The following is a 21,671-nucleotide window of genomic DNA, read 5'->3' as shown; positions in this document are numbered from 1 at the left end:
GGACCCGGCTTCCCGCCCCGGCCTCGACACCGGCCGCGTGTGGCTGCTGCCGGTATTCACCTCCACCTCGGCCCTCACAGCATTCGGCCGTAAACCCAAGTCTGCGTCGACAGGCACGATTTAGCTCGCTAATCGGATCGCGGTGCTCGAACCCCAAGCAGCAGCAGCAGCCGTCTGCTGCTCCACCCGCCCCACGGACGGCGCGAGGAGCCACACCGAGCCCGCTCGGCTGACTCCCCAACCCCCCCCCCGTACGCCACTGCAATTAGCGGCGCTCCACGCACTTCGTATTGATTGGTGGTGGGGGGGGGAGCTGGGGTCCTGACCCGCGTCGCCCCCGCCGCCGTCCCACTCCCGTGACATTTAAAATGCCACTCACGCGGACCCTGCTCGGATTTATAAGAATTATAATAACCATCACGATACGAGGGCTTTTTTCCTTCAAAATTTAATCTCGCAAAATCCGTATATACACAGCATATATATACAGTATATATATAAATTGCTTCCTCGCATTATTATTCTTCGCCGGTCTCCACGGAAACCCCGCGTCTGTCTTCCCGACACCTTCAACGTGAATGCGTCTCGACGTCTAGACGTCGAGACGCATTCACAATCGCCCGGCCCTCTCTGACGCCATCGAGGCCGGCCAGGAGAGCGGACGGCCCGCAGGACGCGGGGTGGGGGACAGCGTAACCATTATGATGATGATGAGTACAATGCCTTATTATTCCCTGCATTCGCACAAGAGCGATACCCGAGCAGATTCTCTTTCGGGAGGGTCCTGCATTATTGGGATGTTTGTACAATTAATTTTATTAAGATAATAAGTTAATGTAATTTGCCCGGGAGAGCATCGCTGTGCCCTGCGACTCCACAATGAGGCTGCGTAACTGGAATGTTTGGCCGATTCCACGACTGAGAGTGACGTATCGGATGTAACGTGCAGCCCTTTGTCAATCCACTGCTGGATGAAGGCCTCCCCATGCCGGCCGAGTTCTTTCACCATAATTCACCACAATGGTCGCCAGTGCGACGGTAGCCGTGGATGCGAACCGGGACGCTTTTCAAATCCCACGAACGCGGCCGCAGAGAGAACCGCAGCACCGGGGACCCCGTGCATATGTGGGCGTAACACTTAAAGCTCCGCACGGAAGGATTCAAGAATCCGTGTACTGTGCTCCCATCTCCTTACAAGCCCAGCAGGTGTTGGGAGTTTCACGACCCTCTGGTGCACAAAGCCCCGTCTCGATTGGTGGACCACAGCCACGTGCTGCTTGTGCTGTGCGAGGGGTAAGGAGACGTTCCTGTCAAGAGGGGGGGAGTGGCGAGGTTCGTGAATGGGTGGCGAGGGTGCGTGTTGAGTGAGGAGTGAATGTGCGTTGTGTGCCATGTCTGGCGAGTGCGGCGAGTCTCCAGGGCAGGTGTGGCGAGTGTTGGTTTAGTGAACATGCGGTGAGGGTGTGGCAATATTGCTTGATGTGCCAAGTGTGGTGAGCGTGGTGGTGATGTCGCACACGAATATCCCGATGCAGCCTTCATACTGCTGGGACAAGTGCTGTTAGCGAGCACCTATTAAGACCGGCACACGAGGGGGTGCTGTTGTCCACCGCACCAGGTGCTTATTTGACACAAGGAGCAGGCCACACCGGTTCAGCTCGTCGGGTTCGTAGCGCAGCACGCGAACCGCTGCACTCCCGCTCACCACGCAGCATCACACACAGTGGCACCACGCAGCCTCAGCACGCAGCCTCACCACGCTGCCGCACACAGTGCCACCACGCAGCCTCACCACGCTGCCGCACACAGTGCCACCACGCAGCCTCACCACGCTGCCGCACACAGTGCCACCACGCAGCCTCACCACGCTGCCGCACACGCAGCTGCACACACAGACGTCACCCCCCAGCTCCGGGTGGCAGTCTCACCCAAGCACACCCCACTCCCACCTCGTGCACTAATCGGGGATTTTCTGGCAGAGCGGCCTAATTAGTGGGGATTTCCTCCCCAGGGGGCGGCGCCCGCAACCTCTCCAGGTCTTGCTCGAGTGACCCGGCAGCCTCCGTCAACCGCGACCTCCAGCCGGACGTCCCGTCTAAGCATAACGACACCGACCACAAATGGCTAAAAATGTAACTGGCGCTTTATTTTTAGCCGGCAGGGATAACGGGGAGCCGGCGTTAAAAACGAATGTAGGTTTTTCCACGGTAACCCTCCTCACACGCACGTGCTTCCCGAGTGGCGTCGACAGCAATCACGTCATCTCTACCGAGGACAAACACAGGTCTCCAGCAAGCACTGGTCGGTAGCACCCCCACTGCACAAAGCTCCAGCAACGAGCCCAGCAGATCCGCAGAAGCTTCACCAAGTGACGTGCCCCCTGCCCCCGTGAACCCTGTGCATCGGACATCTCTCGCGAGGCACGGCATGGACCGGGTGGGGTGGGGCTCCACGTTGCAGGCGGCTGTACCGGGTGCTCAGTGCCGTGTCGGCGACTCCGTCGTGCCGCGTTCCCGCGCCGTGCGGGAGTACGGCTCCACCCGCCGAGCTTCCTCAATTCCTTCGTGCCGAGCGTGCGGGACGTGTGCCCGTGTGTGGTTTCATTTACAAGACCTCGGCTCATCCTTAACTTCGCGGTCGCGAGCCAGGCCCATCGTAAAACCACCATTTAATCGGCTCTCGCGGCCGCAAGGCTTTCAACGCGCTCCAAAATAAAAGGCACACCGTGTGAACGCGGTCTAAAATGTCAAGGAGACCTCGACAAGTCTGGAACGGAGAGCGGTGCACGTGGTCGCGTGAACTCGTCTCGGGTTTTGTCTCCGGTGAAGCGGCATGGCGTGGTGCGGAAGTCGGCGCTAGGAGGTAGCCGTGACCTCGGTGAGCGGCGTCACAGGGGGAGTCGCCGCGCTGTCGTGCGCTCGCCCGCGATCACCGTGAGGGTTCCTCTCTCGCCGCAAGTGGTGCTGGTGGCCCTTGGACTTGAGGTGCGCTGGACAGAGATGGGGGGGGAGGGGGGACATTAACGTCACGAAGCACCGCGGTGCAGAAGGAACGACGCCACCCGTGAGAAATGCCCTGGCGTGGCACCGATAATATCAATTAGCACCACCGGTTTATAAAAGAACAGCATATAGTCTTAATCTTTGCAACGTGGCGCAGGGATAACATCACGTATCGCGACGATTCAGCGAGAAAACAACACTGCTTTCAACTTTCTGACGTGGGGCACACCGATAAAATCACCAAGCCACATGGTAGAGAGAAAACAACAAAAGCAACACCAATGTCTTAAACCTTCAGACACGATAGCACCTAGAGAATACATGGAGCAGTTGGTTTAATGGAGCAGGTGGTTTAATGTCGACGTGACGTCACGAATCGCCCTTCTGCGACCGTGTCCGACTTTGGTTTTTGAGCCGTTCCGTCCGTTCGTCGTGGCAGGGGTGGCACGATAAATTGTAAGAAGTTGATCCAATATCACCTAAACTCAAGAGTGGAGTTGTGTAGCGATGTGGGACTCACCGCAAAAAACCAGCCACGGTGACCATAATCGGCCAAAGCCGAGCGATTTAAGAGAGCACTCAAAGGGAAAAGCCTTGTCGACCAACGCGGTGAGATCACGCGCGTGACGTCACCTCGCTGTGCGGCCCAGAACGAGTCGTCATCACAGCCAATTGGTGCTTCCGCCGACCAACGCACGTTGGAAGCCGTGACAGAATCTGTGCGTGCGAGTCGTCGTCCTTGTTAGTTTGGGCGGAGTGGCCGTTGGGAACGATGTGGGGGGGGGGGGGGATGGGGGTGCCTCACCTCGCCACGGCTCGTCCCCCATCACCACGCGGCCGCACGCAGAGCAATCGTGGCGTCGTCGTTTGGAGCCCGGCTCCACCGGCTCCCGGCAAAGGGGCTCCACCGGCGGTGTCTCACTCTACAGCGCCGCGCGTGCACACACACACAAAGGTCCCCTGTATAGCCTCAATGGACTGTTGGGGCAAGTGCCGTTAGCGAGCACCTATGAAGGCCGGCATGGGGCGCGAAGGGGTGGTGTGAAAAGCACCGCACTGTGCCATCTTTGTCTCCCCAGGTTCTCATTGAAGTCTAATTCAACCAAGGCAAGGCCCATGACCGCTTCAGATAATCACCGCTGACACGAGTCATGGCCAGGAATTGCACTTGGGATGTTGGGTTCATAGCGTGGCGCGCAACCACAAAAAGACATTCGCATGCCCACGAGGGTTTTCCTCAGACGGAGCAGCGTTCGTCAAGACGGCGCAAGTCGTGGGGTCCGAGAGGTCGTGGGCGCCGACCTTCACGATGCTGCTCAGCATGCGCAGCGCAGGCTCCAGCACCGTGTCCTCCCAGCGAGACACGTCCGTTACGTCCACCCCGTACACGGGCGGCACCGCGGGGCCGGGCCCTACGGGGTCGGGGGTCGCGAGGAGAGGGCGAGGTCAGCGGCCTCGTCGGTGATGCAACGGGGCTCAACAACAACGGTCGCTTCTGCTCGAGAGGGAGACGCAATCCAAATACGAGGAAGAAAAATCGAGCACTTGCACGGACTCTGTCACGCTTTCCAAACGAGAGCGGTAATGACGTTACCTTCAGAGCCGCGTTGACAAGACGACGTGCGATGACGTCACAGGGAGGCGATGCGTGCACGCGATATCGTCACTCTGCCAGCCGATTCGTTTCACGCTGGATTTGCATTGCCAAATTTTGGCAGATAACCCTTTGATCAATGCGGCTGGCATTCTACAGGGTAAGTCTTTATGGCGATGCAACTTTATACTAAAAGGTAATTGATATCGGGTCATCTTTTCCAAAGTTATTGTGAGCCTGCACTACATATAGACAGAGCTAATGCATGAGCACTCTTTTGACCTTGGTTGTAAAACAGAAAAAAAAACACGTAATTTATTTATTATATAAGCTTTACCAAGTCTCAAGATTGTTTCCGGAAAGGTTCTGCCATGCTTGTGAAAATCAACTAAATCGTCCGGAGAAAACCGACAAAACCAGAGGAGATAATTCAGAGCTCCGCACGGATGACTTTCCTGAAGGGTATGTGTACATACAGCTAACGTTTACATAAAAACACCAAAGTCATGTTTACGTGCAAGTACTCGACACACGATATGTATGCACGTACACACACTGCTATACATATGTAATGCAGGGGAAACCGGTCCACACACACGCCAACTTGCATGTGGCACTGTGTATATGTAAACACAGAGGCACTCCTTTCTCTACACGCGATGGCAGCAGCAGCAGCGAGGATGCGGGCACCCTCCTCACCGACGAGCGAGAATGCAGCGCGCGTGGACACGCCCGCACGGCAACACACGCGGCACTGTTTACATGTAAACACAGCAGCGCGTTCGAGCAACGGAGCGCGACCGACACGCGTGCAGGGGGAAGTCTCGGGACGATGCTGGTCCCCCGCCCCCTTGCGCTCGCCTTCCGCGGCGCTACAAGACACTGTGCGTGTCTACGCGACGCGGACCCACACGGCGCGTAAACGCGACTGTGCGAAGATCGGTGGGCGTATTTATTCTTTAGAGGAAGAAGCGATGGAGTTGTATTTCTCCACGTAAATCTATGTATGGGTTCCTGTAAAACCGTACGAGTATACAGCACAGTACACACTGCGCTGGTTCTTGAATTTAATTGTCACCCCGAATCGTGGCAATTCATAATATAGCCGGGAGAGGGAGGGCGTGAATTATTCAATCCCTACTTGAAACCACACCAAGAACTACTGCAGAGTAACAAAGGCCCCTGATCTGAAGAGAGACAGAGGCGACCCCAGGCACCCGGCGCCCAGGACAAACCCCGACGTACGCACGTCGGGAGAACATTTTGAGCAACGCCGTAGGTTGAAAAGCACCGTAACGCACTCCACACTCGGAGGCGAGGGGGCGGCACGTCGATATCCCTGCCAATCAAAGTCTGCCTTGCCGTATTGGAATTACACGGAGCGACAGGAGGAGGGGCGTGCGGATCCGAAAACATACGCAAGTTAGAGAGACGCCATTGCCTGTTAAGGACAAGTAGGGGGGGCTAGGGTGGGACACGTCACCCTACAAGGGACGGATGATGGCCGGTGGTCGAGGCCAAGGATGGAATGGCAGCCAAAGGCAAGAACACGGATGAGACTACATCCACGAAGCGGTGAAATCAGCTTGTCTGCAGGAGCTAGATTGTTGCATTGTGAGATGGACATGGGCGATGGCTTGGGTAGGCTTTCATCCAGCAGTCGGTTAATCATGGCTAATGATGACTAATACAAATCGGTTTAAAGCAACCGTTTTAATCGATAAAAGAAAGAACTGTCCCTTGAAACAGGTAAAAACTGGCAACGTTGTAAGAAACTAAATCCGATAAATGAATTGGAGCAGTCAAACAGTGATGACTGCATGACACTATTAACCTGTCGACATGAGCCCGATTCTCAACTCCGGCTCGCACAATTAGTGGCGAGTGACATCTTAATTGGGCCTGGCTCCCTTACCGGCATGATGAAGTACAGTCAACAAAACCCATAACTCAGCAGGCGGTGTGGGGCTTAACTCAATAGCGGAGTGACCGTGGCCAGTAAGTCAACACCTCTTTCCGAATAGTTTTTGTCCTGATTCAACAAGAGCGGGTTGGTCAAGCGAGTCGCACTACTATTTCCCTTGGTGCAAAACCAGTGAGGGAGGCAGGAGGAGCGATGGAACCAGGCCAGCAGGCGCTCCTCCCACCTGCGACACGTACACACAAACTATGACCGCCCCTTCGGTCGCGCCGGCACGGAGACGTCGTTGTGAGCAACGCACAGCTCTAAGCCACGAGCAGATCTCATCACGAGAAGTGCCGTCAACTCTCGATTGTCTGGGGCTATGGGATGGGGGGTCAGGGGGGTGGCCCAGAAATATAGAGACGACGCAAAAACGGGAATTGGGCTAAAACGCGCAATGGTTTACGTTCACAGGACAGAGCTGAAGACGTACAATATTTTGTCCGCCTTTAGTGAACTTGAACAACAGTAAGGACATAAAAAGAATATATAGAAGAGTGATGGCGCAGTGGATAGCGCACCACGCTAAGAAGCCGGCGACGCGAGTTCGATTCCCATTGACGGCTCACGTCCGCGGCGAGCGTGGGGTAACCGAACCGGTGGTGGGGGTCCTCGCGCCCCGGGCACCCGCGTGTAACGTGCAGGCAGCGTACGTTTGAGGAAGCGGTTCTTCACCCACTTGTTCTGCTTGCGCGCGTAGCGCCGTGTCGCCAGTTTGAGCGCCTCAACACCTGCAAGGGACAGGGGGTGGGGGTGATGGGTGGGAGAGAAGGAAGAACGCTTAGTGTCAATCCAGCCGGAACCTCGCACTTTCACTGAGCCAATCTCCCTCCGTAGGCCGATTCCTTTGGGCCCAGCACACAGCCAGATTGAGTGGGGCATAACACGGAGGCAGCTTGAAAGGGGCCCAGGAGGGAGTTGGCTTCACCGAGGCCCATGACGGAGCTCTTGGGAGTCCAGGACAGAGCCAGCTCCGTTGGGGTCCACAATGAGGCGTATTCCACTGGGACCCAGGATGAAGGAGACTCCCGTGAGATTAACACAGACGTGATTCACCTGGAGTCCAGGATGAGGTAGCGCTGATGGGGCCCAGGATGGGGCTAATTCTCATGCACACAGGATGCGGCCAGCTTCCCTTTGGCCCAGGACAGAGCTGACTCCAAGTTTTCTTGGGGGCCAGAACACGGGAGTCTAAACTGGTGACCAAGAATTACAAGGCGATGCTCGTGGGGGCCAGGTCAGCGTCTCCATGGCTGCACGTAATCGCCAGGAGGCAAATCACGGCGTGACAGCCAGCCGAGCCGGTTCGGAAGGCGGCGACCGCACCCCCCCACCCTTCTTCTCATCAGGCGGCGCGAGTCGGTGACACGACTTGTGACTGCGAAGCTGCAGAACGAAATTTCTGATTTCCCTGCCTCATTTGAAAACCCCCAAGGCACTTCTGCTTATGCGATGGGGGGAAGAATCAAACGATTGTATTCCTAACAGAGGTCGAGACTCTGGCCGAGTGCAGCGTGGGGTGGAGGCGGGGTGAGGAGAGCGACTACAAAAACCTCAACTCGATCGCACACGAACAGAATGTGGAAAGCTTTCCCGTGTCGCAATAAAACCACTTCTGCCTGCCGAGACCACAACACTCGCAAAAAAAAACCACATTGGGGCGTGAATCTGATACACATCCCGATGCGAGAATGGTTTTGCTCAACCGCATAAACCGTTCCAGAAAGCTCCCTCACGCGTGCAACAACTTGGTTTTTCAAGAGACCAATCATTGTAAAGGCGCATCGACAAAGATCACCATTCAGCCTTTCAGACTACAGGGCAGCTGGTGGCCAGCGGGTACCTACAAAGGCTGGCACGGCACACAAACAAGCGGTGTGGTCAGCACCACATTTCCGACATTTACACACTGCACCAGGTACTCATTTAAGGCTGAACCGACTCAGGAGAGGCCCACGACCACATCAGATAACCTCCACTGATCTTAGCCGCACCCGGCAATGAAACCCGGGTCACTGGGCTCGCATGCAACAAACCACTGCCTCAATAATTCCCACACAAGCTTTTATTGTACCTAAAATATGCCTTCCTAATTAACGATGGAAAGACATTCACAGCCACCTTGACCCGGAGCCATCCGCACCTCCCCCCCCATTGCGTGATGCACGAGCACGCTCCCACTGGCTCCCACTGGCTCCCACTGGCTCCTGCTGGCTCCCGCTGGCTCCCACAGGCTCCCACTGGGCCCCACTGGGCCCCACTGGCTCCCACTGGCTCCCACTGGCTCCCACTGGCTCCCACTGGCTCCCACTGGCTCCCACTGGGCCCCACTGGGCCCCACTGGGCCCCACTGGCTCCCACTGGCTCCCACTGGCTCCCACTGGCTCCCACTGGCTCCCACTGGGCCCCACTGGCTCCCACTGCGCTGCTGCGAGGCAGCCATGCGAGCTGCCCGCAGAGAGCGCTGGGGTGGAGACGCCTCCCACGTGCCTTCCCACACGGGGCACCCGGCCGGGCGTGGCATCGGCCACCCGGCCCCACCGCCTCCGCACCTCCTGCTTGATCAAACCCTCGTGCCGTTGGTAGCTCCTGTCCTCCCTGCTACGCTCAGTAAGTTGTAAATGGGTCCCCACTATCATCATCAACCTCAATAATTTCACTGCTAGATCAAGGCCTCCCCAGCCGCCACGAACCTGCGACGTCGTGAGGCCAAAATCATCTCCAGAGGTGCTCCCGAGAGCTCCCTTTAGCGGAGGCTCATTCACAAACTGTGGCTCGAGCTGTTGCAGGCCTGTAATGTAAATAACAATGCAACGATGCGCATTGTTGTTCACGCAATAATGCATTAGCGATGATGAACTTTATTCAGTGAACGCATGTGCGCACTTAGGCTCCCGTTTTATTGTTGGTTAATGGAGATAAACGGTCACCGTTTATGAGCGCCGGGAGCAGCGCAGTCTGCAACGTTGGGCTGCTGGGACCTGCGCCACAGTCGCCGTCGCAGGGGTGGAAAATCATCGTTGATGCGAACACCGTGCAGATGTTCCGGCTCTGAGTCAGCTTGACCCTGCTAGGACTGGCAGCCTCCAAATGTCAGTGGCTCCCAAGCAACTCGAGCGAGTGCACCCCTCCCCCCCACTCCTCCCTCCCTCCCCCCTCTTCCTCCCTCCGCTTCACCATATCCATCCGCAGTCACCGCTCATTTCCAGATAAGTCTTCTGCCCCCGTTGATGTCACCGCGACTCTTGCGCAATTCACGGCATTGCTTAGCTATCGTAAAATGACTAATTTTTATTTTCAGCTGCTCTGTCAATGAAATTCTAAACGATGGCATCCATCACACCAGGTCAGTCGTACTCCACCACACTTGCCGATGTGAGTCGGCGAAGGCGGGGAGCAGAGTCGTTGAAGCAAAGCACAGTACAATAATAGATCTTGCCGCACTGCCGCCTTGACAACGTAGCTCACGGTAGCCCACGACACTCATTTTACGCACGGCGGTCACTCATCCGAGCGCTGTCCAGGCAAGTTGGTCACGGGAGTTGTTTGACCATACTTCGCCGCGCCGGTCAATGCGGGCTGGTGAAGTGGTTCAGGTGTCACTCGTCACGGGCAGACAGCGCGGCGGTCACTGCACCACCACTCCACCCGCAGTAACACGCCGCGATTCCCTCGATTTTGTGCTGATGTGCATCTGCATCCCACATCCGGTCGTGCCCGGTGACATAGGAGACTGAAAGTTTCTCAGATGGACCCCCCCCGTCTTCCCCTTGGTCCACCGATCTTGGACTGCCCATCCCTGTGTCGCTCCACTGCCTCCACCCCCTCTCCCTCCCCTCCCCTCCCTCCCCCTCCTCCACCTAACAATCGCCACGTTGTTATTATGCTCGTTTAAACTGATCCCAAGGATGCGAAATGCAATGGAAGGTGCGAGAGCTGGAGATCACCTTGCTGCAGTAGGACCGCCTCCTGCTCGGGCCTGCACTCCGCTGGCCGCGTCAGAAATCCGTGGAACTCCTTGAAGCCGATCGACTGGAAGAGGCCGTGTTCATAGTCGTGGCTGCGGGGACACGCGGGCGCCATCACGGTCTCGGTCACATCGCAGTGAGGCGCGTGGCGCGACACGAACCGGCGGCCAAGCGAGGGGGGAGGGAGCGGGCCGGGTGGGTGGGGGGGGTGGCGGTAAAGGAAGTGGCAGGGCAAGTGGGCGCAAGGGTGGCTGGGATACAGCGATGTTACGATACGTCGTGCGTTATAAGGCCTACAATAATCGTGCTCCGAACCCGAAGATCCGAGTTCGAGTTCACTTTATGGCTAACGTCAGTGGCGAGTGATATTTGGGCACTCGGTGAGGTGAGGTGCGATCAAACACCCCCACTCGGAAAACATAGCGACGACATCAACGCGTGTGCAGGTGCTACATGGATTATTACAGACTACATCGCGGGTTCCTCATGATGACGGCCGCTTGGAGAGGCCTTCATCCAGCAGTAGACTGAACAAGGCTGATAATGATGGTCAAAAATGAAATCTCGGGAACCTTGGCAGGCACGAGACCATGCGCTCATGGTGGGTGACACTTGGCCTGGGTGGCACGCGGCATGGTTTACACGCGTGTTCCACGTTTCACCATTTTCGAGCGCGCACACGCGGTCGAGCAGAGTAGAGACGCCGCGCGAGCGGAGCACACGTTCCTGCTTTGCGTGGTCACTGCTCACGCGCAGCTCGGAGAGGACTGTTGAGAAGCGGCGGTCACCGCTTCCTGGTGGCACGAGGTGAACCCAGGCGAAAGTGTGCAGTTTCAAAACAAGTCTTGCTGACCGCGGCTTCAGAAGCGTGTGACTCACCTCCCCTGAGCAAGATGTCCTTGTTCTGCTATAGTTCAACAACCAAGGCTCAACTACAACAGCACCTGTGTTTGTTTAAGTGCAGTCGCTTTAGCGAACTCCTGCACAGGAAAGCTGAACTTTTGTTAGCGCCTAATGATGCTCAGCGTAATCTCCAGCCAAACTTTGTTTCGAAAAAAGTTGTCAAATATTTTATTCGGATTTTCAACATTACACCGGTTTTCCTGATAAACCAAATAAAATGTGATATTTGCCCTAAGATGTGACAACCTGATTTCATTGGCTCTGTCGGGTGGTGGAGATTTAGTTAAACATTAGCATGATACCTACACAATCAAATAAAAAAATAAACCAATTATGAATCGTACAGGAGAGCAACTGCTTGCAGGAGAGCAAATATCACTGTGGGAAAGGCTGCAGGGATGTAGGAAGAGAGTTCACAACGCCGCCACGATGCCGCCACGACCCCGGAGCGGAACAGGCGCTCGCACGCTGTGGCCAAGCACAATCACAGCTCACGAGCGGAAGCCACGCGTGGTGGCGGAGCGACGCCACCAGCCCTTTTTATTACAGCTGCAAAGCCAGAGGCAAGCGTCGCGCGCCGTGCACGGGTACCGCGTCCTCGCAGCTGGCTGGCGCGACTCCCACCGAGGTCTCGGGGCGAGGCAGGCGACGAGTCACAACGAGCCGCTAGCGACGTTTTCAATGTAACTTAGTTTACTGCACAAGCGTTGGTTTGGTTTTTCAAGTCAAACAGGTTTCCTGCATAAATTAATATTGAGGCAGTGGTGTTCATCTCCTGTTTGCGGTGGAAATTCCACAAACTTATGGATAGGGTCAGGTCTAACCATAGGACAACCACTGTTGACTTCGCCACAAAGTAGTTCCAATTTTATCGACACCAGGAGGGAGGGATGATGGGCCGAGTCAACCCCAGCCAGGAATGGAACTCGCAACCATCCTATTCAGAGCCGCTCGCTCTACCGCCGAGCCACCGATGTGCAACGCGTGCGCCGGTGCATGCAATGTTATCACCGGTGGTCTAGAAAACGTGTTGCGCTTCGAGCTTCATGCGTGCTGCTACCTGTGCTACCTGTGCTACCTGTGCCCAGTGCTCTCCTCACTTGTGCTGATTGAATTAGCAACAGTCTGGGACTTGCTTTACACCCATGTGAGGTATGAAATAAATTAATAAAAGATGCTGCTGCTGGTCCTGCTGCTGCACCAAGCAGCTGCTGCCAAGGCTGACACGCACCTGCCTGGCGCTGCACAGGCAAGCTGATGCGGCCGGCTGTTGCCATGGCGACCGAGTAAACATGCCAACGCACCGCACTCCCCACACCAACCCCCATCCCACCCACATCTCATTCAAATATCGCAATTACGGAATATAAATGAATTAAACAATTTGTCCGAAGGTGCACAAAACAGACGGCACGCGAGGGGGCCGTAGAGAAGCGGCGCCATCGTCGCTCGGCGGTGTAAACATCTTCGACCGGTCCAACGCCCGGGTTCCCAGAACCATCCTCTCATTGAGGCGACCATTGTAGGAAATCTGTCAGTCTTCCCAGGACGTCAAAAATCCCAGTTTTATTGCGTTGCGTAGTAACAATAACGCACCGCTGGAGACCATTCATTTACGTGTACAGGAGTTATCCCCTATCCTGGTATTGTGAGAAATTCTTCTTCGTGCCACATGTCCTCGTTTATTTTGCACCATAGAGGCAGCGACCCTCCGTGATACTGCCGGTCGTCAGTGAATCCGCAGCGGCGTGGCTTGAGACACCTTCCGTAGGCGGCGGGAACAATCGGAGCGGTGGGGCGCGGAAGCCCACAGACGGCCCGCTCGGCTCCACGTGGTCGCGTAAAGACGCGGGCCGGGTGGCCGCGTCCCCGTGACGGGCGCGGGAATGTGGGTGCAGCGCGGATCAGTGGCCAAGTAACGCACTCAGCGCACGCCTCCTACGCTTCTCCCCCTGCCAAGTTTACTATGCGGGTGTTGCACAACCCCTTTGCTCACTGGGGAAGAAATGCAAATTAGATTTTGCTTCCTTTGGATTGACTTTCATAACAAAATGGTGATTGTGACGAGGAGGAAGAGGGGAGGAGGAGTGGAGGAGCAACGATTGTTATCGAGACAGAGTATGGAGTGGTGGAAGATGCAATAGCAGATATAGAATTATACAAACATTGGCACTGGACTGACCCTTGCACTCGATAATGAACTCATTAGACAGAAAGGTGAGTGCAACCTGGATATGAATAAGAGTAACAGCATCGCACACAAACAGGGATTCCTACACAGTAAATGGTGCGATTGTGACCACTGCATCAGTCCTCCTATCATGCCTTGCATGCCACGTGACATCACGACACCGCATGTATAATGCACACAGCCTTGTTTTGTACCACCAACTCATAAGCAAAAGTTGACCGTGAAGAAAAGTGTGCGGCCAATGGTCAAATATAATAACGGAGTGGCAGGCAAGGAACGGAATGAATCTGAGAGAATGACCACCGGGGAGATGGAGCGATGAGATCAGTTTGATAGTGCAGTTTATTGCTGGCTGCTTGAGGTTGTGTGTTAATGAACAAAGGTGTACACAAACAATAACGCAACGATGCGTATAAAGCCTCTGCCCGAATAACAAATTGCAGACGTGAATGTTAACTTTTTATCGTTTCATGAAAAAGTATATCATGGAAACCCTAGCCACGGTGTCATCCGTCCCGGCCGGCTCTGATTACCGAGCTGTGCGTGTGCACGCGCGTGCCCCGGGCTTGGCCTACCTGCCACTGGCGAGTCGCTGCTGGTTGTGGCGCTGGTGGAAGAGCGACAGCTCCGATAAGAGGCCCTGGGACATCATCTGCTCCACGCGCGCATCCAGACGTTCTCCGAGCACTGCCCAAGCACCCCGCGAGGGATGTGTGTGTGTTTGTGTGCACAAGCACACAAAGGCAAAGGTTCCCCATACAGCCTTAAAAAACTGTTTGGGCAAGTTCTGTTAGCAAGCACCTATAACAGCCAGCATGGCACACGAAGAGGTGGCTGGACAGCATCACGCCCGGTTTCCTTTGCCCCCTCATTCTGATGTTTTTAAACCACAGAAGGTATTTATTTAAGATTGAGTAGACCTAGGGGTGGCACTCATGCCAACACACACCCGTGGCATTGAGATGCTCCTCGCATTGAGCTGCTGAGCGAATGCGGACAAATAGCTCTTGGAGAGGTGCATGTGTGTGGTGCGTCTCACTCCTCTCCCCCTCTGTCCATACTCGTGGGATGTGGCAGGCATGGTTGAACCCTTGAAACATTGTCTTAATTAGAGCGCAAGATAACAGCATCAATTCAATCCAATTAAAAGCGGTCTCGTCGTAATACTCAATAATTAAAACCGATTAAGCGAGCATCTATTAGCACGGGCGATTACTCATTAAAGCATCATTGTTCCATAGGGCGGGTGATTATTTATTTAAGAGCAAGGCCCCGATGACAATTAGCCGGGATTACAGGCGGTCCCATCACAGGCGTGGCTGGAGGCGTCCTCCACAAGCGGCGGTGTTTCTGGGGACAGCTGGGAGGCCCCGGGGCTAGAGATGCCTGGAGCTTCTTTCTCTTGGTAACATTCTTCTTTCACTTTCCCCAATATTATCGAGATTGCACAATCAGCCTCGCATGATGAGATCAAGAGTCCATTCAGATCTCTTGAACAGCAGCGCAGCCCTTCGTGTTGACAACATCCCACAGAAGCAGATATCACAGAGCTACCTCCAAGTGCCCACTTTCCCACCAGCTATGCCACCAATATTAACATTCATCGCAAGAGTCAAAAGCAATGTGTTTAATTCTCAGACTTGGAATTTAGCCAAGTTAAGTACTGAACCATTTTTTGTGAAGCGCTTTTTGCATACAGTCAGTCATGTGTGAGCCGGCTGAAACGATGAACTCACTACACCTGAAAACCTGGTTTAATCAGAGATCTCTACGAGTCTATCGGTCTCTCTGTAATTCTATAGCTCTCTGCAAATCCATCCAAGTCTATGAAAGTCAAAGGTTCTCGATAGAAGTCACTGGTGACCGGGTTGCAACCAACATCTCACTGCACTTGAGAATCCGATTTCAATTAGGATTTGTACCTTGGTATAAACTGCCGTTTGTAGTTGGTGTCGCCGTCCACTCGACTTGTTTGTTATCATTATGCACATTAGCGATCCCCGAAGGGCCGTGGGACGCACGCTTTCTGCACCGCGCTGCGCGGCCAGGAGGGAATTGCTAATGGTAATTATATTCTATTCCTGTCCATGGCGATATGTTAAGAAGTTAGATGGCAACGTTGAGGTCTGCTAGCCACAAAACAGCTTCAGGAGAGAGTTTATGTAGTTCTGCTATTCCTCCGTTGAAGGAGCGCAGACTACAGCAGTTTACTATGTGGTGGATAGTTTGGGTTACATGGCCACAGTTGCACGACTGTGGCTTGTGCCTTCAACCCAGGATCTCAGAAATGCTGGTTCGGCACCTCTCATCTCAGAGCAAATCAACTCCCCCCCCCCCCCCCGTGCTCCCCTCTTACCATCCTGCTGCGCATGCAGCCACAGGATGCAGGTGAGGGGGAACCTCAGCGGCCCACCGAGTGGGCCCCCTCCCTCCTCCAGCTGCTGTCTGAGCAGCAGCTCACTGTGCGGGACTCCCAGCTCCTCGTACACCTGCAGGCTCCTGCACAATCGCACGAGCAATGTCACTTGGGTGTCCAATTAAAATGTTTTTGTTCGAATCAGTGGTTTCATCACCATAATCATCAGCCACGACCAATCCACGGCTGAATGATGAGCTCCTAAAACCGCTGCCGTCTCTCTCGATCTTGCGGTGCAACAATCCACCCAACACCTGCGCTGCACTCTCTAGAGGCTGCCACTCAGTCACTACTCTTGACCCATTGGCCCGCTCACTTTTATTAACAGTTTGAATGATGTCACCAACTTGCGTGTCATCTCTCATCCACATGTTTCTTTGTGCTTCTCAATGTCATTCCAGGCGAGTATCTTATTACGCTTATTTGTGCCCTTCTCACTTTTGGTTCCTGTTTCTGTGATACCGCTGCTCTACTTTGCATGAAAAATATTAATCATTTCCCAAAACGTGTCAGCAGAGCTGCCCTGGACGAGCGGAAGAGCCACGGTGCAAACATCCCAAGCGGAAAAACGACCGGTGAAATATTAACAACCGGCCCCACGGCTTAAGTGGAGTGCTCTGCCGGATAACAGTCGCAACACAGAAGCAGCAGCAGCATTTGTTTTAAGTTGATTTTGTTTAACCAGGTGAGCGCACAAGAGACAAGTAGGAGTCAAATATTAGTGACCAAGGATTTTAAACAGGCCTGATTGCCGATTATTATTTTATTATTATGTTTGTTTACCCAGGAAAGCCTCACAGAGTTTCAATACCCTTTTGCTGAAGGGTCCTCCCAAGTTTTAACAGAAGGGGCTGTTGTTGCTATATTCAATCCCATTTTAATGAGTAATTTCTCAGCGCTGTGATGTTTGGCCAAATACCAGTTACATTGTACTGGGTTCTTTTATCCATGGGAGGAAACCAAAAAACCCAGAGGAAGCCCATGCACAGCACAGAAAGAGAACTTAGAAACTCCGCACAGAAAGGTGCCCGAGTCGGGAATTGAACCCCGACGCTTCTTGCCGAGGCATGAATGTTATCACTGGGCCACCCTGATGCTGATGCGACCCTGAAGGTCGACACCCATCTAGTTTGTCGCTGCTTAAATTCATGCTTGTCATCTGTCTGGAAGACCAGTAGGTACATGGACTGATACATTTACTTCACGTGCAGATGGATTTTCACCCGCTTGCTTATTTATTACTTAGAACCTGACATGACTGCTCACAATGAACTTTTATGCCCAGGATGTCTGCCTTTTAAGAGTGATAAAGAGTCATAAAGGGTCTGCTGCCAAGACAAATGAAAATGTATGCAATATGGAACAAGGACCCTAACAAAGAACCGTTCAACAAGAAATGAGCGCGACCTACTGAAGTAAAAGTGTAAAATTAATCAGCCATTTATTTAATTTTAACGCAGCAATTTCAACGTGCAGCTCATGTATTAGCGAGAGCCCTGTGAGCCATTCGGCTCTTGACTCGGGTGCAACCGCAACAAACAAAAACACGAACAAGAAACATCTTAAAGTGACTACGCGCAACAGAAAAATCCTGGAAAAAACAGCAAAGTCTTCCAGAAAAAGCACCGTAATATCAACGCTGTTTGCAAAAAATCCCAGTGGGAATCATCGTGGGACATCGGCACGTGACAAATGATGCATCCTCAAAGTCCAGCGTGTAGCATCACATGACTGACAACGTGTGTGCGTATCAAGGTGAAGGCGATTATGCAATTTTAAAAAACATGGTTAATTCGTGCAATAAGCCAACTACGTGGCACGTGCCTGAAAGACAACGCACCACCAGCATCCCGGCACTAGAAGAAACAAATCGAAGATGGAGCATCCAACACCATGGCGTTTTGTGAGCAATTTTCCCTCTTACAAAGAGAGGTGAAAAAAGGCGTTATCCAATTGCAGGCCTGGTTGGTTGTTTGTGCACTGTGATTCTCAGCACCCCTGCGCTCCTTCACCGGCCTGGCCGATGCCCTGGCTGGTCGATCCAGAGCTGCTGCGGGACTGAGGACTGTGATTTAGGTGCGTCGGTCATGGGCGGTGGGGGGAATGTGAGCATATTTAACCGCGCTGGTTGTTTTTTCTCGCCTCTATTGAGTACCTGACCCGTATGGTATGGATCCTGTGGGCGACCCACGTCCACATGGCACTCAAACGTCTTTGCCACAGCATGGCAGCGCTATGTTACAGGATATACTATACCCAAGTAAAAATACACTTTATGATTATACCAATCAATACCCACACCTTTAAAGTGTCCGACATGTACTGCAAAATTAGTTCTGTAGAGTAATTGACAACGACTGAGGAAACGCTCTACGAGGCAGCTAGACCTCTCTGCACGCCGGCACGGGTACAAAGATGTGAATAGTGGGTCATGGGTCCGAGAGGAGATGGGTGGCAAAGGTGGGCTCTCTGTGCCCTTCTCAAAAGCACTCTCTGCGCATGGTTCCCATGCCCGTGGGGAACTCTTTATGCATAGGAACAGGAAGAGTCTTGTGGGTGCCAACACCCATAAATAGAACCGTGGAACTGCCCCGGCCAGGTTTCTATGCCAGGGCGCGTGGAGTACGGCGAGTTGGCAGGCCCGGGGTGGACAGTGAGCAACACGAGGGAGCGCGTGGGGAGACTCGCACCGTGCCAACTTGCGCACATCGTGGGGGTGGATGCGGGCGGCCATGGCGGGGTCGACCTTAGACAGCATCCGATGGAGTTCCGTGGGGTCGCTCCTCTCCAGAGCCTCCTTCCGGTCTTCGCGCCAACCATCGCTGCCACCCTCCTCCGCCGTGGCTCGGTCGACCTGCAACAAGGGTTGGCGCACCGCTCACAACCGTGATCGCAACAAACGGGAGCGATGCTACATCTGCGTGGCACTTGTATGTTGAACTTATTTCGCACCGTACGTAGACGACCATGCTAAACATCCCTGGCGTCTGGGTGAACTTTAATTATGATTTATTACATTGGTGGAGTGGTGGCGCAGTCCTGCCCCACTCCCGCCATGCGACTTCACCAACCCGAACTGACCAGTGTGGTAAGGTATGCTCCAACAATCCCCCAGCAGCTGTGTGGCAGCTGCGGTTGTTAGGTGCCTACATTTCAGCTTTGCGAATTAAAAATATCGATGTAACAAACATTACTCTCTGTAGCAGGGCAGGTGGAAAAGTGCTGACCCCGAGTATGTCAACCAGACGTAACTTGAAGGGATCTCTCCAGTAGCTCTGATATGCGCTTTGGTGGACGTTCCCACACTAAACAGTAAGTTTGGATTCGTGACATATTGGGCAACAATTATACTTGAAAATAATGATGCTTATTTAAGACAGGTGCGTTCCCATCACCTGCACGCCCGACTGGTGCAGTGCCTTACCTTCGAGTCAAGCAGCACCTTCCACAGCAGGGCCTCGATGTAGTAGTTGGTTCCTCCCACCACGATGGGCAGCTTCCTCTTTGCAAAGAGGCCTTCAATGTGGCAGAGTCAAGGAGTCTTGATTGTTTGTAAAATGTTACGGTTTGCTCAGGTAGGACAGAACGTTTTTTTTGCATTTCAAGAATGGGAGGTGATCACGGCTGAAGCCGTGATGCCACATTGCACCTCGCCAGCGCTTTCTCCCCTCCATCAGACCCCGCAGCTGCTGCAGGGTCGGGCATGCGACTTCCAAGACCTGCCCTCTTACCATCTGCTCTGAATTCCGTTTGTCCATTTGTCCATCAACAAAATTATAAGAGGCTTGCAGAAGTCCAAAAAGTTATAGAAAGTGGGGGGTAAATAGGTGATTAAAAGGTTTCTGAAAATTGTCGACCCACCCCCTCTCAAAAAATGTTTTTATCCCCGCATAGGCATATACACCTACACACCCCACATACAATAGAGTGAGTAGTATCTACTGACTCCATAGTCGTATCTGCTGACTCTGTAGTTGTAGCTGACTGTACAGTAGTATATCCTGAGCCCAGTAGTAGCTACTGACTGGATTATAGTATCTACTGACTATAGTCATAACTACTAATTCGAAATCAGTATCTACCGATTCTATAACAGTAACTACTGACTCTACAGTAGTATCTACTGAATCTATAGTAGTATCTACTGACTATAATCGTAACTACTAATTCTATATCAGTATCTGCTGACTCTATAGCAGAATCTACTGACTCTACAGTAGCATCTACCGAATATTCAGTAGTATCTACCGATTCTATAATAGGATATACCAACTCTAGAATAGGATCTAGTAAGTATACAAAGTGTCATTGTGAGGCCTAGTCCCGTGCAGAGCCCCCGGCCTCGCCTAGATTGCCCAGCCGGCCGAGGTGGCACCTTGGCAAGTTGCGTCCACAGACGCACAGACCCACAAACAGACGCACAGACAGACAAAACATTACTTTTATAGGTAATATTCTGCTTATGGGACGCATGGCGTGTAGGCAGCCCCTCTCTCCGTCCTTCTACATGGCCACGCCCACTCAGCCACTAGCACCGTCCTCACTGTGAATGGCCGCCTCATGGATCTTCCCGATGTCAGCCTCACGCGATGTCAGCCTCACGCGATGTCAGCTTCATCCACTACTCAGATAGCTCTCTACCCTTTGCTCATATTATGAGTCAAGCACAAGGACTGTACATTTTAAACTGGGGACAAAATCCCAATTTTCATAAAAGTTGATGTTCTGGAACCACTTGGACCCATGCTGGCCAATCCTGTAGGTTTGGCAGCTTAAGACGTACGGCACGACGGATATGATGGGCAGCGCTTTGTTGCGGAAGTCGGTGACGGTGTAGTTGGTGACGAGGGGATCCACGAAGCTGATCATGTGGTGAGGACACATCTTCTGCTCCTCTTCCGTCACCTTGTTAGTGATGATGTCCAGGCCTCGGTAAACCTGCAGTGACCAAAACCCGGCAAAGGGGACTTAATGGCGGCAGCAGAGAATCCCCCCGGAGCAGGTCGCGTGTGCGGGAGACAACAAACACCTTTCCACTGCTGGCAGATGTGCCTCCATCACAGAGCTCTGCAGAGCCCCTCGAGAGGGTATTTGACCTACTCGTCAACGCTGGCCACACACGGCTTGGCCATCAGTAATAACAACAATGACAATTCCCTTCGTGTACCCAGGATAGTCTTGGCGGGTTCGTCCCATTGATGCACATCTTATCCAAATATTAGCCGAGAAGGAACACTGGTCAAGAACACTTGAAAATGACAATACATCTTCGGTTAAAATTCACATTGTGTTTTAAATTATGAAGTTAAGGCCGTCAAATGAATCCCTTTGCTTATTGAGAAAAGGCTCACCGAGTCTCAGCTTCCCACCACTGTGTCTCTTCACGCGATACATTTCCCGTACCTCCGATTAGGACGGTTGGCTACGTATGGCGAAATAAGTTGAACATAAATACAATTGTGAGCTCTGCATTGCGTCAATGACCGATGAGCAAGGATTTTTAGTTTGTGGTGACATTCTCAATCAGGGAGGTGGCCAGGTGGCTCAGAGGTCGAGCGTTTAGCTGGTGGTGGCGCCGCCTCGAACTCAGCACTGTGGAGGTAGTGAGGGTCGGTGGATCACGTAAACGACAAA

General features: G+C 53.3%; 1 protein-coding gene across 2 annotated transcripts in view; it reads right to left on the bottom strand.

Moving 5' to 3' along the window:
* Positions 1 to 2,125: 2,125 nt before the first annotated feature.
* The window catches only part of TRIT1 (tRNA isopentenyltransferase 1), a 55,760-nt gene continuing 36,214 nt past the window's right edge, over positions 2,126 to 21,671 (bottom strand). For both annotated transcript variants that reach the window (XM_078866553.1, XM_078866554.1), the window contains 10 exons: positions 20,836 to 20,975; positions 19,462 to 19,561; positions 18,728 to 18,891; positions 15,978 to 16,120; positions 14,197 to 14,308; positions 10,507 to 10,619; positions 7,213 to 7,290; positions 4,305 to 4,414; positions 3,808 to 3,925; positions 2,126 to 2,989 (listed from right to left, as the gene is read on the bottom strand). In XM_078866553.1, coding sequence (XP_078722679.1) covers positions 2,856 to 2,989; positions 3,808 to 3,925; positions 4,305 to 4,414; positions 7,213 to 7,290; positions 10,507 to 10,619; positions 14,197 to 14,308; positions 15,978 to 16,120; positions 18,728 to 18,891; positions 19,462 to 19,561; positions 20,836 to 20,975 — 1,212 coding nt within the window. In that variant the 3' untranslated portion in view covers positions 2,126 to 2,855. The remainder of the gene's footprint in view (positions 2,990 to 3,807; positions 3,926 to 4,304; positions 4,415 to 7,212; positions 7,291 to 10,506; positions 10,620 to 14,196; positions 14,309 to 15,977; positions 16,121 to 18,727; positions 18,892 to 19,461; positions 19,562 to 20,835; positions 20,976 to 21,671) is intronic.

The sequence above is a fragment of the Lampetra fluviatilis genome, chromosome 22 (assembly GCF_964198595.1).
Source record: "Lampetra fluviatilis chromosome 22, kcLamFluv1.1, whole genome shotgun sequence".
In the NCBI taxonomy this organism is placed as follows: domain Eukaryota; kingdom Metazoa; phylum Chordata; class Hyperoartia; order Petromyzontiformes; family Petromyzontidae; genus Lampetra; species Lampetra fluviatilis.
This window is presented reverse-complemented; position numbering and strand designations above follow the sequence as displayed.